The sequence below is a fragment of the Globicephala melas genome, chromosome 10 (genome assembly GCF_963455315.2).
Source record: "Globicephala melas chromosome 10, mGloMel1.2, whole genome shotgun sequence".
Taxonomy (NCBI): domain Eukaryota; kingdom Metazoa; phylum Chordata; class Mammalia; order Artiodactyla; family Delphinidae; genus Globicephala; species Globicephala melas.
In genome coordinates, this window is record NC_083323.1 from 38,193,828 (window position 1) to 38,210,275 (window position 16,448).

A 16,448-nucleotide genomic window follows, 5' to 3' on the forward strand; every position below is an offset into this window, starting at 1 on the left:
TTGACAGAAACCATACCTTTGAGCTCCTGATCTCAAGAAATGCTGAGTATGTGGTGAATATTCTAATATTAGCTGATGTCAGCTTGTATATAATACATTATAATATGTTACGTACAATAATGCAGAAAACAGATAAACATGGGATCCCAGCTAAAAAGGCCTAGGTAAATTGTTTCATCTTTCAATAATTTGGCCACTTTTCATTTGATTCAAGGGAGTACCTATACTGAAGAAGATTTCTATTTTAATTATGATGTTCTTTCCAGAATCCTTGTATTTTTTTGTTCCCACACAAAGCATCCTAGATCTTTCAGAATTTAACAAATCCTATTAGAACAGACAAAATTCTATCACAGCAAAAACAACCAATATGAAAATTATTTCTAAGATACCATGCTCTTGATAGTATACATGCTGGAATAAAACCAATACTAATAACCTGCAGAACTTTTGAAAGATTAAATAAATAGCATTTAATTTAAGATTTAAAAGAAGATTTTTAATTCTTTCAGGTTTAAATTACTAAAGCTAGTTACTTTTATAATGCTGCCAAGAGTGAATAACCTTTAAGTATTTTCTTATAATCACCTTAGAAACTCCTCCAAACAAATATAAGAGGTCTGCCAATTCCCAAAGCAGATTAACAAGGCATCTATAAAATAAACAGGGTTTATAAGGTAGTGGGCTTGTTTTTCAACCCAACTGAAACTCAAAATTAAATAGTTAAATATCTTTCAAGATAATGACCTTACGAATGTTGTATTTTGTGAGCCTTAGCATTTTCAGTATCTCTGTTGTAAAAGCCAAAGCCACCAGTCTCAAATTGCACTTATCCTGTGCTACTGTAATTGAGTCATGAAGCTTATCTAGTCCAATTAACTGAGCTTTAGAAGGAAAAAGAAGAACTGAGCATATAAACTTCAGAAACTCAGAAAATATTCTAAACCTCCGAATAAGAAAAGTCTCTGAAAAACAAGGTAAGTTAAAACTGTTGAATTCCTAGAAAGACATTAAAATCTATGATTTACTTTAAATATGTGCATTGTTTCCTACAATTAATGGAGGCTCTGAAAACTAACAAAGTAACTGAATATTGGCTTTCCAACCCAATGCAACTATTATTCAAATAGCTACTATTTACTGTGACTATGTTATGCTAGGAACTGTACTGGGCATATTACATTTGGCATTGCATAAAAACAACAATCGGGCAAGAAAGAAATTATTATTGCAATTTACTGAGGGGAAAATAAGCTTATTTTTCCATTTTGGATGTGAACTTTAATAGGGAAAATGAACATTAAACAATAGTTGTTTTTATCAATAAATCAATTGATTTGGGTGTGGCAAAATTAGAAGCATTTCCTTGCTGCTAAGTTTAGCATTCTTAGAAGCAGAAACACGACAAGTTCAAGAACTGGTAATGTATCATCCTTCAAATTCCAACTCAGCTGTCAGCTCCTCTAGGCACTACCTGATAAAGTTAGTAGTTCTCTCCTCCACATTCACTGCACTTTGCATTTTAAAGCATGTATAATTGCTGAAGGTTTGTTTCTCTGCCCCATTAGAATCTGAGTTCCTAGGACAGGGACTATTTCTAAATTGTTTTTTGTTTTGATGGCCAACAGACACATGAAAAGATGCTCACCATCACTAATCATCAGGGAAATGCAAATCAAAACCACAATGAGATTACCACTTCACACCTGTCAGAATGGCTGTTGTCAAAAAAATAACAAACGTTGGTGAAGATGTGGAGAAAAGGGAACTCTAGTAAACTGTTGGTGGGAATGTAAATTGGGGCAGTCACTATGCAAAAGAGAATGAAAGTTCCTCAAAAAACTGAAAATAGAACTACCCTATGACCCAGCAATTCCACTCCTGGGTATATATTTGAAGAAAACAAAAGCACTAATTCAAAAAGATATATGCACATCAATGTTCACAGCAGCATTGTTTTTTTTTCATCAGTAGAAGGCATTCATTTTTTTCAGCAACATTTATCAAGATCAGGGCCAGCTTTATGGGAATGTGACCTGTGTAGTCAGTCACACAAGGCCCTGCTCTTAAAAAGACCCTTCAGGGCTTCCCTGGTGGCGCAGTGGTTGGGAGTCCGCCTGCCGATGCAGGGGACACAGGTTCGTGCCCCGGTCCGGGAAGATCCCACGTGCCGCGGAGCGGCTGGGCCCGTGAGCCGTGGCCAGTGAGCCTGCGCGTCCGGAGCCTGTTGCTCCGCAACGGGAGAGGCCACAACAGTGAGAGGCCCGCGTACCGCAAAAAAATAAATAAATAAAAAACTAAAATAAATAAATAAATTAAAAAAAAAAAAAAAAAGACCCTTCACTTAGCTGGACCCTGTACTCGGTTTCACACTCTGCTGTCACTATCTTGAAATTCTCAACAATGTTTTTAACAGGGGGCCTTGCATTTTCATTTTGTACTACCCCCTCCCCCCAGATTTATTATATCCCAAATGAACTAACTGACATTCTGACATAATTCAGGCTAAAGCACAGTCAGCCTACCCAGAATAAGCAGAGTAGGGTAAGAGATAAGGCAAAGGGCAAATTCAGATCTGCTGAGAATAGTCAAGTTGTATGAAATAAGATCAAGCAAAGATTCATACTCCTTACTATGAGCCCTAAGACTCTAGGTAATCTAGGCTCTGCCTACTTCTCTAACTTCATCTCCTCTCTCTCTCCCATTCACCATGCCCAGCAACACTTTTTTTGTGTTCTGTAAACACCCCGAATTTGTTTTGCCATAGTAGCATTACTTACAATAGCCAAGATACGGAAGCAGCCTAAGTTTCCATCAAAGATGAATGAATAAAGAAGATATTATGGAATATTACAAATGGAACATTACACAGCCATAAAAAGGAATAAAATTTTGCCATTTGCAAAAACGTGGATGGACTTGAAGGGTGTTATGCTTAGTGAAATAAGACAGAAAAAGAAAATACTGTGTTTTCACTTATATGTGGAATCTAAAAAAATAAAAGAAATGAATGAGTATAACAAAACAGAAAGAGATTCACAGAGAACAAACTAGTGGCTACCACTGGGGAGAGGGATGAGGGGCGGGGCAAGATAGGAGAAGGGAATGAAGAGGTATAAACTACTAGGTATAAAATAAATAAGATATAAGGATGTAATGTACAGCATAGAGAATATAGTCAATATTTTATAATAATGCTAAATGGAGTATAATTTATAAACATATTGAATCACTATGCTGTACACCTGAAACTAATATAATATTGTAAATCAACTATACTTCAACAAAAAATTTAAAAATAAAATAAATTAAAAATCAACATAATAGGGCTTCCCTGGTGGCGCAGTGGTTGAGAGTCTGCCTGCTAGTGCAGGGGACACGGGTTCGAGCCCTGGTCTGGGAGGATCCCACATGCCACGGAGCAACTGGGCCCGTGAGCCACAACTACTGAGCCTGCGCGTCTGGAGCCTGTGCTCTGCAACAAGAGAGGCCACGATTGTGAGAGGCCCGCGTGCTGCGATGAAGAGTGGCCCCCGCTTGCCACAACTAGAGAAAGCCCTCGCACAGAAACGAAGACCCAACACAGACAAAAATAAATAAATAAACAAATGTGGGTTTAAAGAAAAAAAATTTAAAAATCAACATAATAAATTGTTTCTATTTCACCAAGATGTGGCACAATGCTCAACTCGGAAAAAACACTCAGAAAATGTGTTGAATTGAATTCAATACACTATCATAATCCAAGCAGGAAATTAATTTGTGTTCAGCAGATTCACAATTATATAATCATGGTATAGGATCCCTGTAGGCAGTCTTTTAACATAAGAAATGAAGAGACTCTCCTTTAGGGGAAAAAGAATGTAGGTAGGTATAGTCCTGGGTGAAATATTGAGGGGAGTGAAAGGCTAACCCTGGTACCTTCTCACTTCCATTTTATCAATGCCCACTTATTCCATTATAAAGCCCTTTCTTTGGTATTACCTGCCTGCTCTGCCCTGCCTCTTCACCTCAGATATGTATCTTAAGGTGTCAGCTGATTTCAACCAGTAAAAGGTGTTTCACCATCCTGCTGTTTTTATTTGCCCTAAAGAAAGCCATTAGGTTTTGAAATCCAAAGCCTAAATACATCAAAATTTCAAAAGACAAAAATGTTAACTTCTTAATGATGAAATTTCAGATGAAGTAGGTATGGTCAGCTACCTTTCATGCCCAGTTCCCTCTTCTTTTCAGTATTAGAACCTGCAAGTTTTTGCTGGGCATATGGCTGCCCAGCCAAGGACAACATTTCTCAGCTGTCCTTACTTCTAGGTATGGCCCATGTTTCTAAGTTCTGACCAAAGGGTTAAAAGTGAGAATGTGCATGAAACTTCCACATCACTTCCTTAAAAATGCTGACAGCCCTCTATTTCCTTTTCTCCCTTCCTAAGGGTTAAAATATGAGCATGGCAGTGGTGAGCCAGTTTTGACAATGAAATTGAAAATAATACCCTAGGCCCTGGGGGATGACATAGCAATAGTATCACTGAGTCAATGGAGAAATATAAGCATTCAATTGAATCGAAGCCACTGATGCTTTTGAAGCAACCAAACAATATCCCAACTAATAAATGGCGACTGACTTTTCTGGATCTGCCAAGTGATCCTTCACTTCAGCCTACGTGAGAAACGCGTGCTAAAGATGATAAGACAAGTGAGAAGACTGTTGGAGAATGGTCCCAGAATGAGTCATCATGGAATAAGAACAATTGTTAATTCCATATAGATGGCTAAATAAGGACAATGGACTACCTACAGAGTCCTCAAAAAAGAGCCTAAGTGATAGAACAGAGATAGAACAATATAGCACTTAAATGAAAAATAAAACCAAATAGAGGACAGAATGTTATAAAATATCAAGGTCAGTACTCAATATTTTAGGCAGAGGGAATGCTCTTTCAAAGCTCCTGCATTAGTTCAGAAATCCCTGAGACTATACATACAAATAAAGGTATAACTGTACTTTATTCAAAATTAAGAAGTTTCCCAAACAATCTCATTTTAATATCTGGAAAATATTATTACATTCATTATTTTTATAATAATCTTAATTTAATTAAAGCAGAGTGATTATAAATAACTTCACACTACCTCAACCTTTCCTCTCTGTTTTCACTTTTGATAAACTTAGACCTCTTAACAAGCTACCCAAGATATAATTTCAGTGGTTTTACTCAACCAAAAATTAGTTTGGTCCTTTACAGCAATGTTCCCATGTACCATTTAAACTTCTTGGGATACTTAAAAGATGCAAACATAAAAATTTCTTGAGATATTCTCAAACATTCAAGATAGCTAATCACATACACTTGGTAATTTTTTTTAATTGAAGTATAGTTGATTTACATGTTGTGTTAGTTTCTGGTGTACAGCAAAGTGATTCAGTTATACATATATATACATATTATTTTTCATATTCTTTTCCATTATGGTTTATTACAGGATATTAAATATAGTTCCCTGCTCTGTACAGGACCTTGTTGTTTATTTTATATACAGTATTTTGTATCTGCTAATCACAAACTCCTAATTTATCCCTCCCCACCCCCTTTCCCCTTTGGTAACCACAAGTTTGTTTTCTATGTCTTTGTTTCTGTTTTGTAAATAAGTTAACCTGTGTCATACTTTAGATTCCACAATAAGTGATACCATATAGTATTTGTCTTTCTCTTTCTGACTTACTTCACTTAGTCTGATAATCTCTAGATCCACCCATGTTGCTGCAAATGGCATTATTACATTCTTTTTATGGCTAGTATTCCATTGTATATAAATACCACATCTTCTTTATGCACTCATCTGTCGATGGACACTTAGGTTGCTTCCATGTCTTGGCGATTGTTAATAGTGCTGCTATGAATATCAGGGTACATGTATCTTTCACTTGGTAAACTTTTGAAAAACTAAAATAAAAAGGACTTCACCTCAGTAATGGGTAATTTATAAGTTCTACATTGATGAACACGTTATGATGAGTCTCACTGAATTTGTTCCCTAGACAACCACCTTAGTCTACGTGTTCTTAACCCGGGAGTGAAGGCAAGAGTCTGTGCCCTTGGATGTGAAAAATACTACATGTTTATTTTTGCTAATCTCCAGCTGATATTTAGCACTTCTTTCAGTTACACACATGGGCAACACATCACAATGTTCTTAGCAGAATCTGTAACTTTGTCATCAATGTAACTCATATCTCATTTTTCCATATTTTCATTTCTCATTTAATTGTTGCAGATATCTCAAAATATTGTTTATACTCATCACTATATCAAACTACATTAGTTATTAGACCTGAAATGCACATAAAAGAGCACATGGATCAGAAATTCATTTCATTTACTATTTCAGTAATTCTATTTCAATATAATTAGTTCCTTTGTAATCTTAAATGCTTTATTTTGTGCATTTCAAAACACTATTTTGAAAAGAGCCTATAGCCTCTCTAGATTCCCAAAAGGGATCAGTGGCACAAAAAGTGTATAAGAACTAATGTACTCTGTTCATGCTGTTAATATAAAACACTCAGACTGTACCTGTTATCCAGTAAGATTTTAATAGCTGTTAGTACAGTGTATGTTTTACATTTCCCATTACATTTTGTGAACTGCTGAGATGATGAAGTTACACAATTGTTTTTGCTCTTCTTTTTGGATAAAGAAAATTTTATTGCAAATAAAATCATTTCACTTACTTGCAAAGATCATTAACACAGCTGGCAATATATAAATATGGATCAATATATTCATGGCAGCTCAAAAAGGGAAACTGCAACAGTATCTGACACTTGAAGAAGATTGCCTATGCAGAAAAAGATGGCGGTCAGCAGAACATACTGAATGATATGCTTGTACTCTCATTTTTTTCTGCTGATCTGTTTGCAAGACACTCTGTTCTTACTAGGAAAGAGAAAGTATGTAGGCTTATAAATTTTAAACAACATTTTTCTAACTACATATTTTTATAATGAGTACTACTTTTATGAAACTCATTGTAGTCACCATTTTTGAAATAATCATTAAGTTATTCTTGTTGCATTACATTTCCTGATTTTAATAGTGTTTATGTAGTATTTACGCTAAGAATGCTTAGTGTTAAATATACAAATACAGTATATGGGTGGTGTATCCAACATGCCTAAATTTTTCACATCATATTTACCTCAAATGCTGGCATTCCACTGGAGCATGGATTTGGAAAATCTGAGGGTGTGGGTACACATTTGGGGTCATCTGGAGTTTGCACCAACCAACTATTTGCAAACATAGCAATGTCTTCTGTATAGTCCTCTATTTCACACAAACACATACAAAAAAATATGTATAATAGGATCACTTTCCACAAAGACACAGTTCACCAACATAAACTTCCTGGTCAAAAAGTTAAACTCAATAGCTTTATAATTACCAATGATATTAGACTATAACATTACTTCAGCATAATAAAAATAAATTGAACAAAGTTTAAGTACCAAATAAAAGTTAATACCATTGGAGAGAGAAAGCAAACTTCATTGAAGCAAAATGGGGAAGGGTTGAAAAGTGAGTGGTACAAAATGAATACCAGTTAAGCCTGCAGTTTATAATGCAGAGAGGAGAAAAAATATGCATAAAATTAAGAAACATAAGTCAAAGTTTGGTATGAAAATTTTCAGACAGCCCTCTCATTCTATTTGACATAAGTCAGAACCTTACTAAAACTGTAGCTCCATTTTTGGGGTACCTAGAGCCCTTGTGGAGATTTCAGAGGATGCTCATACAGACAATGAAAAAATGGAAAAGACACCTGGAGAAGAGGGTACTAAGAAGTGAATTCATTCCATTGGAATATGATGAATAGTGTTTCTAAAGATGCTCGGGACAGATTAGGAATCCTGATACCATCCCAGCATTATTCAGAGGCAAGATTCAGGAGCTACTATGCAGCAGCAACAAACAGGCAGTTGGTGGTGAGCACTCTGGGCCTTCTATCTGGCCTGAGGACAAGTTCAGGGTCTGACATGAAAATTAATCCTGCCCCACGTTCAGACAAGGGCTGAATCTGCAATCTCAAGGACTCCGCAGACCCAAACTAGATGACATCTCAAAGTTCCATCTGACAGCCTTCATGTTTGAGTGTTAGCATCTCTACCACTGAGATTTACACAGCCACAGGTCCACCAGCGATGACAAGCTACTGCACCACTAGAATCAAAAACTGCAAGCCAAATGGTTCACCATTCTATCTCGGCATCTTCAAGATAGGAAGATGTCTACTTACTATTACCAATTTTGGGGAAGACTGTTAAAGTTCATCTATAAGAACGCTTTGCTCTCTTAGTATAAAATCCCAAATTTTACAGGGGCCTGGAAGACTTTTTTGATCTGGCCTCTGCACTCCCCCAACTCCCCACCTGTTTCACCCACTCTACCCCACCCTATCCCTCCTACATCTTCCACTCCTATTTTTGCTCAGCCTACTCCAATCATACAAGCTTTATAATGTTCTTCACTCAAGCTCATTTCCACCCTGCTCCTGCTTTTGCTCTTGCATCTCCTCCTTCGAAATCACTCTTCCCCCACCCCAATCTTCCCTCTGCTGTCTCCCTTACTTCATGTGGACATCTATTTAATATGACCTCCTCAGAGAAGCCTTCTCCGGCACATGATCTAGACCCACCAAACATACACTGTTCTGTCACTTAGTCTCCTTTTCCCCCTTCTTTAATGGCTGCTATTGCTCACAAAAATTATATTTTAATTTGTCTATTTATTTTGCCTTCTACTACATGAAGGGAGAGAGCTTGTCTAAGCGGTCCTATTGCTGGATCCCTAGTTTACTATCTGGTATAGAGTAGGTGCCCAAAATATATTTGCTAAATAAGTGAACGAATAAATACAAGGGAGTTTTCCATATTTATTAACTAGATTATTAGAGTCCTAGATGTTTGGTCCACTTTATTATCTCTGATATTGTTGGAAATGCTATACCCTGAACCAAGCATGGGTCTGGTCTAATATACTTATTTTTATTTTTTTTTAATTTTTTTTTTTTGTTTTTGCATTACGCGGGCCTCTCACTGCTGTGGCCTCTCCTGTTGCGGAGCACAGGCTCCGGACGCGCAGGCTCAGCGGCCATGGCTCACGGGCCCAGCCGCTCCGCGGCATGTGGGATCTTCCCGGACCGGGGCACGAACCCGTGTCCCCTGCATCGGCAGGCGAACTCTCAACCACTGCACCACCAGGGAAGCCCTAATATACTTATTTTTATTTTATTTATTTATTTATTTATTTATTTATTTATTTATTTATTTATTTATTTATTTTGCGGTACCCGGGCCTCTCACTGTTGCGGCCTCACCCATTGCAGAGCACAGGCTCCGGACGCGCAGGCTCAGTGGCCATGGCTCACGGGCCCAGCCGCTCCGCGGCATGTGGGATCTTCCCGGACAGGGGCACGAACCCGTATCCCCTGCATCGGCAGGCGGACTCTCAACCACTGTGCCACCAGGAAAGCCAAATATACTTATTTTTAAAACGAAAAACTGATGTTCCTTTTAAGTAAATTTATAGTCACATTTCATTTCAAAGCATCATCATACTTTTAAAGGTCTGCAGAATCAAAAATATTTCCTAAAGGCCCACATATTTCCATATTTATGCACAAATTTTAATGTAACTAAACAACCTGGGCAATCCCTTAGAGTTCACTTTAATTCCAGCTTTTAACCACATATTTAGCTGTTTTCACTACATTGCATTAACAAAAAAGTCACAAATGTTAGTTACTATGAGACTTTAAATCCATATCAGTTGGTGGTCCGGGAGCCTGCAAAACTAAAATTAAAATGTTTCATATAAAATGTACTACAAACGGAGCAATTTACTGTCCATATTGGAACACTTCTAAGAGTGAAAGAGAGGCAGTAGTAATTATTATGCTGGGAAAAACAAGAGTAAATCAGGGCTTCTATGAGTAGCTAGCCATAGACATGAATTATGGAACCAGAATCTCAACTAGACAACAAATTTAAATATTTCTATATCTACAGAAATTCTGAAAAGGCTCATTTCTTTGTGAAGTCATGCCTGAAGAATGCATAGGAATGCAGAGAGAAATACAATTTTAATCACTTTTAAGAAATTATTAATTCAATGGGATTCAATCAAACTCCCTCTCTGCCTCTAAAGATTTATCTAATCAGCAAAGTACAGGCTGAGTTTCAAGAAAATACTAGGCATCTTTAAGCTAAAGGTAATACAGCTCACCTGTAGACGTATTCTTGCATTATTACGGTATGAGAGAAAATCGGAAAGCAGGTTCTAGTCACATCTTTATAAATTATCATAAGTTAGTTTTTTTATCATTCTGCTTTACTCTGTGCACTAAATAAAATTGTGAAAAAGCTGAAATCTCTCTTTAGGCTCCTTCCATATACTTTCCAGGGTCCTTCTTTCCTTCTGCCAGTTCAGCCGTAATTCAGTCAAATTGCCTCCTTCCGGTCTTCTCCCACAAATAATCTGCTAACACCCCTCTGCCTGCTGCCCAATTATCTCACTGTAAGCAACCATTTTATGTTCCAGGTTATCAAAGTCTGTCTGACTCTTAACACAAATCCTAATCTGAGTCTCTCTGCCTCTAACAAGAGCGGATGCTATTTTCTATCCCAACTTCTATACCATGTTCCCTAGATGTTCCCAGGGAAGTTGCCCATGGCAGTCTTTAACTCTAACATTGAGAATTGAATTGAGTATTATTTTTTTCATAAAGCTTTGATACAGAAGAAAAAGAAATCAATAGCTGCCATCTGATTGGTTCTGCCTACGTCCAAAACCCTACTTCCTAATATAGTCTCAAGATTCCAAGTTTGTGAACTCTCTCATTCTAAATACCCAACCGGATGCAAAACACCATTTCGTGATGAAATGTACAATACTGTACATTTGTACTGTGCTCACAGACTTTTAAACACTTTCACTTACATTTTCTCATTAGATTCTCAGAGGCTAGGAAGCTCTAAGGGTCATTATTATTATCTCCATTTTGCATGTAAGAAAATTAACTCCTTGAAGCCCTGCTCTTTAGCTACTAGTAAACTAATACTGATGAAGCATTATGCATCCTGGGAAAATGTTTGCATTTTGACAAGGGCCTCTTAAAGCAATGTCTTTAATCAAACATTTTCACGTTAGCTCCATTATAGGCTCATTGAGAACACTTGGAGATGATAATAAATTAGCTAAAATGTATTCAGTATTAACTATGTGCCAAGCGAGACACTGTACTAAGTATTTTACAGGGATTACCTCATTTAATCCTTGCAACTCTATGAAGTATACACTACTAGTATATCATTAAACTTAGAAAGTTTAACAAGTGGCAAAGCAGAATATGAATCCCACATTCTGACTCCAGAACCCAAACTCTAAGTAGGATTTTCATTCCCTTAAAACACAACATATGGGCAACTCTCCTCTATTAATTTTATAATATAAAACAAACAGTATTATATAGCGCTTTACAGATTAAAAGTCAGTTTCTCTCACATTTATCTAAGAATAGAATTGGGAGCCAGCTGGATCTGTTAACTCAACTCTGATAACACCATTTACAAGCTGTGTTACATTGGGCACATCACCTTGTGTCCTCATTGTAAAATTAAGAAAATACACCCACTTTACAGGATGTTGTAAGAGTTGGGCATAATATAGCTATGTACTCATATTAACTATTACTAAATGGTATCAAGCTATGCTATTATTATTAACAATGCTCTGTGTTCCAAATTATTTTAATCCCTATTTAACAGCTGAAGAAACTGAGTATCAGAGAGATTAACTGAGATGCCTCAAATTATAAAACTTGTAAGAGCTGAACAAGATTCAAAGCCAGGTAGGTCTTCTGGTACTAAGAACAGTATTCTTTTTTATTGCACATTTATATGTGGACCTAAATCATGATTGTGTCCTGTAATTCTCTTATTTTGTTGCCACTGCAAACTAGTACCCATATTGAAACAAAACCCATTTTTAACAGCTCACTGGGATCAGTTTCATGACTTAGAATAAATAGATGAATGAATGATATGTACATCATTATACATGATAAAAAACCATTCCAAGTTATTACTCAACTTTTATCAATTCTGCTCACATTTTATTGTATTTACAAAACTATTACATGGAAGTCATTTAATTTATTCCTATCAAGACTGGAAGCAAACTATCTGTTGCCCAAAAGTAGACAAGTTTGCCCCAAATGGGTCTGAATCACTAAAATGTTGATATAAGCCCCAAGAAGGGAGAAGCTTTTTTTTTTCCCACTGATATATCCCAAGCTCCTACAACAGTGCCAGACACAAAGTAAATGCTCAGTTAGTATTTGTTACATGAGTAAGACCTGACTTGTATTAATTTAGCAAATGTAAGCTAGCTCATGGCTTTCAAGAATGACACAAAAATATTTTCCTGTTCAAGCTTCACTTAAAATCACATAAGCAGGCAAGCGATAGCTACCATTTTTACCCAACCTAGGACAAGTTGTACCCTTCTGGGTATAAACAGAGTGATCAGTGAAGGAAGAAGAGCTCAGAAGTACCCACCCATTTCTTCTGCTCCACTTACCTTGCTGAATGATGAAATCATCAGATTGAATGTCATTGTAGTTTGCACATAGGCCACATGATTTCCCTTTATGCTCCTCAGACAGCTTCAGGTAAATTCCAGATATTCCATCCCAAGCCAATGAAAAACCAAAGGTTGTTTTCACCAGAATATAGTCAGCTAGTTTCTCAATGAAAACCTGTCCAATTGTCTGAGGCAATGTTAAACTTGAAAAATAGAACAAAGGCAATCTAAGAATTATGATGAAACATCAATTACAGATGATCTATTTCTTTCTTGAAGTGAATGAGAATTAAATAAAAGATAATTATTATTCAAAATTATTGAATAAACTATGCAGTTAGATTTTCAACATTTTTGAAATTTTAATGTTGAAATAAAAAGAGAGTAAAAATGATACCTATTTTTGCATACTGATTAAGATTTTATACTTATAATTGGATGCTTCTTTCAACCAACCAAAAGCACACTTCTGCTAAATGTCAGTGATTTTTAAAATCTGGAAAATAACCTTGTCTATTTAGAATAATGAGAGCTGAATGTATTTATATTTTTATCTAGAGAGTTTAAGATAATCTAAAAATGCTGCTCAACAATTTTGAAGTAAGAACAAACAATACTCAAAGTATGTAAACACATTTTTGAGTGATGATTTTGTTTAATTTTGTTTCAAACTTGGCTGTAAAGAAATAAGAGCTTCTATCCCCAAAATGTCACCTTGGTACAAGTCATTGTTTTCCAAAAGAAAAAGCCATGTTAATTATAATTTTTTATTTTTAATGCTGCAAAGTATATTATTAGGAATAAAAAATACTTTCCATACAGTATTTGTAAGGATTATATTCATAATTTTTAAGTTGCATACAATTTGGTCTATTTAAGCAAGGGTCACATTGAATATTTAAACTCCTGATCCAATGTCTATTCTTTCCATTTTTCACAAGCATGTACACATACAGAAGAAGTGAGAGACATAAGAGGACAGAAGAAAACTAGTCAGGCTAAGTGAATAATGTGAGGTGAGAGGTTAGTAGGTACATTCATACATTTCTCTCAAAAACTTCAAATTAGTGAGTTCCTTTCCAGTAAGAACATGGCTACATGAAATAAAAACTATAAAATTAAACATACTCATTAACATAGGGATAGTCCCTAAAGAAACAATTCAAAATATCTGTAATCATTTGCACAAGTATGTGTGCAGATAATTTTTTTAGTCATAAGATTTATAATAGGAAAATAACTAAAATTTACACCAGAGAATAAATGACTTTACTGTCATAATCTATTATTATTAAAAATTATAAACATAAGAAATTCATTTTCAATTCCTAGTAAAAGTTAGTACGAATAATATTGTTTAAGTTTGCAAGTTTATAAAAGCTATACTTGAAAAAAGTGAGTCATGTTTGATAAAGATATTCCATAGCAATGGGATGTTCACTGCGGCAAGGTATAGTTTTTCTTTTGCAGGTGTTCCTTGGTTTGGTCATTTGTCACTTGATCTCTTTCATAGTAAATTTGAATAAATACACAATTTTTGAAAACAAAACGTGCATAACTGTGATTATCCAAATGTCTATACATTAAAAGATGCTAGTAGAGATGGGTGATGATACTACAAGTTAGATAATCTCCCATAAATTTAAGAAAACCTCCATGCAACTTGAAACATTAACAATGCAAACTAAACTGAATGCACAGATTAATACTGAAAATTATTCACAGGTTCATATGTACCAAAACCCTGCATTTCACAGGGGAGAGAACTGAAGTCCAGAAAGGTAAAGTATGATGTGCAGAGCCAAACACATTTGACTTCATTTTGGTAAACATTTATCTAGCATCTGCTATGAGATAGGCCCTAGGCCCAGTATAGCATTATTATAAGCAATTTAGCTGAATAATACGAACCATCTTCTTTCTATTATACAAATGGAAATCTTCAAAGAAATATTTTTTCTGAGTTAAAATTTAAATATCATGTCCTATATTTAACAAAGGGTTAGTATTCTTGAAAATCTACTTAAATGGCGTTTTTGTTTTACAAAACAATAATTTTTAAGTGCCCACTATGTTACCCCAAATCCCATATAAAAATCCTAAACCACTGTTTAAATTAAGCTCCAAGGAACACATATGTAAGTACATTGCCTTCCCCTTCAAACTGATAATCTTTCTTTTATAAGAAAATGAAAAGTACAGAACCCAATTGATGAAGAAAATAAGCCCAAGAGAGGCAGAGGGGCTGCTTGGGGTTGCCTGACTATGAAAAAACCTGGGTCAGTGCCTGGCTCCCCTGGTGCTTCATCCAAAGCCCTTCCTGCTATCATCTGCTGCCTCTTGAGGAATCTAAACTGAAAAAAAAGTACATAGGTTGGTACAGCCATTGCCCTGGAAAAAATGCCCATGGTTCAAACACTTGCTGGCGAATTCTGCATGATGGATAGAATTGTGCTATCACACAATTTACTTTTCTCAGCATAAGTCAGCCAAAACACAAAAAATACCTGCCCTCATGAAATACATCCCATTAGAGGAAGACAGTTAATAAAATTTATGATGAAATGTAACTAAAATATGTACTATGCTAGATGACATGAAGGAGAAATATTAAGCAGAGAAAAGGGATAGAGAGTGTGTCAAGGATGGGGGGGGCAACTTAAAATTGAGTATTTCTATACTTATTTAGATTGGATGGTAGATTACTCCACAGTACTTCTAGTTTAAAATGTATGAAACCTTCCACCAAATAAATAAACATCCGCTTCCCCTAAAGTTTCAGTTCTACAAGTGGGCCCCTCTCTTAGCTATTCAAGAAGACCAGTTATTTATTGACTCTCAACTCTTCGTCAGAACACTAACAGAAAATCCTGACACCCAAACCTCATTCACACAAATTTGGAAAGGATTTTCAGAGGTTAAGTTTTATTTTGATTTACTGCTTTAAAAAAAAAGAAGAAGAAAAGATTTAAGAAAGGGGGCAAAAATAATTTGAGTTGAACTATGAGGATTTCTCCTGAATCTCTCTTACAAGTAGATGTAATAATCTTACCTCCACCTATATAAGTATATTTGTATCCTGCAAAAACATTAGGGAGGCTAAACTGTTAGATTCCTGGCCACCTGGTTGGCTTTGGAGCCTACTGAAATTTTTATGTCTGTATGCTATAACTTAAAGGTTACTGTTGAAGAAATCCTCTCCCTTCTCTCCACATTCACTTCCAGAGTGAGATGTTTAGAAATTCTGTTAATCCGTTGTATTACTTTCATTATATCATTTATCATCTTACCTGATTCCATTCTTTTTTATTTCATGCCCATAAATTTGAATTTCCTCTTGGTCTGAAAAGAACAAGCTGATCGACCGATAACAGTAATACACTGAACCAAGGCATTTAGGGCTGTTATGAACCTTAAAGGGAGAAAAAAAAGAGAAAGCATAGAAACCAACAATAACACACAAACTTGCCTTCATCTGAGTTAACTAAATCCACAATGCACGTCTACAGCTCTATAGCATCATTAGTCCCATGAAACTTCACAAAATTATAACTACAGTTAGGATTTTCAAGAGAAAAAAAGAAATTTATTTCAGAAATTGGACAACAGAAGTAACTTCATAAAGTACAAGTTAATTTAGCATATTTATTTAAATGATCTGAATCTTTACATACAGGATGTTAATATTCTAAAACTATGTGGCGTGATTGCCAGGACATGGAAGCAACCTAAGTGTCCATCGACAGACGAATGGATAAAGAAGATATGGCACATATATACAATGGAATATTACTCAGCCATGAAAAG

General features: G+C 35.7%; 1 protein-coding gene across 1 annotated transcript in view; it reads right to left on the reverse strand.

Moving 5' to 3' along the window:
* Window positions 1-16,448, reverse strand: part of OTOGL (otogelin like) — a 149,371-nt gene that overhangs the window by 112,271 nt on the left and 20,652 nt on the right. The window contains 4 exon segments of the mRNA XM_060306649.1: window positions 6,731-6,837; window positions 7,198-7,325; window positions 12,639-12,844; window positions 15,932-16,053. Of these exon segments, the coding sequence (XP_060162632.1) occupies window positions 6,731-6,837; window positions 7,198-7,325; window positions 12,639-12,844; window positions 15,932-16,053 (563 nt within the window).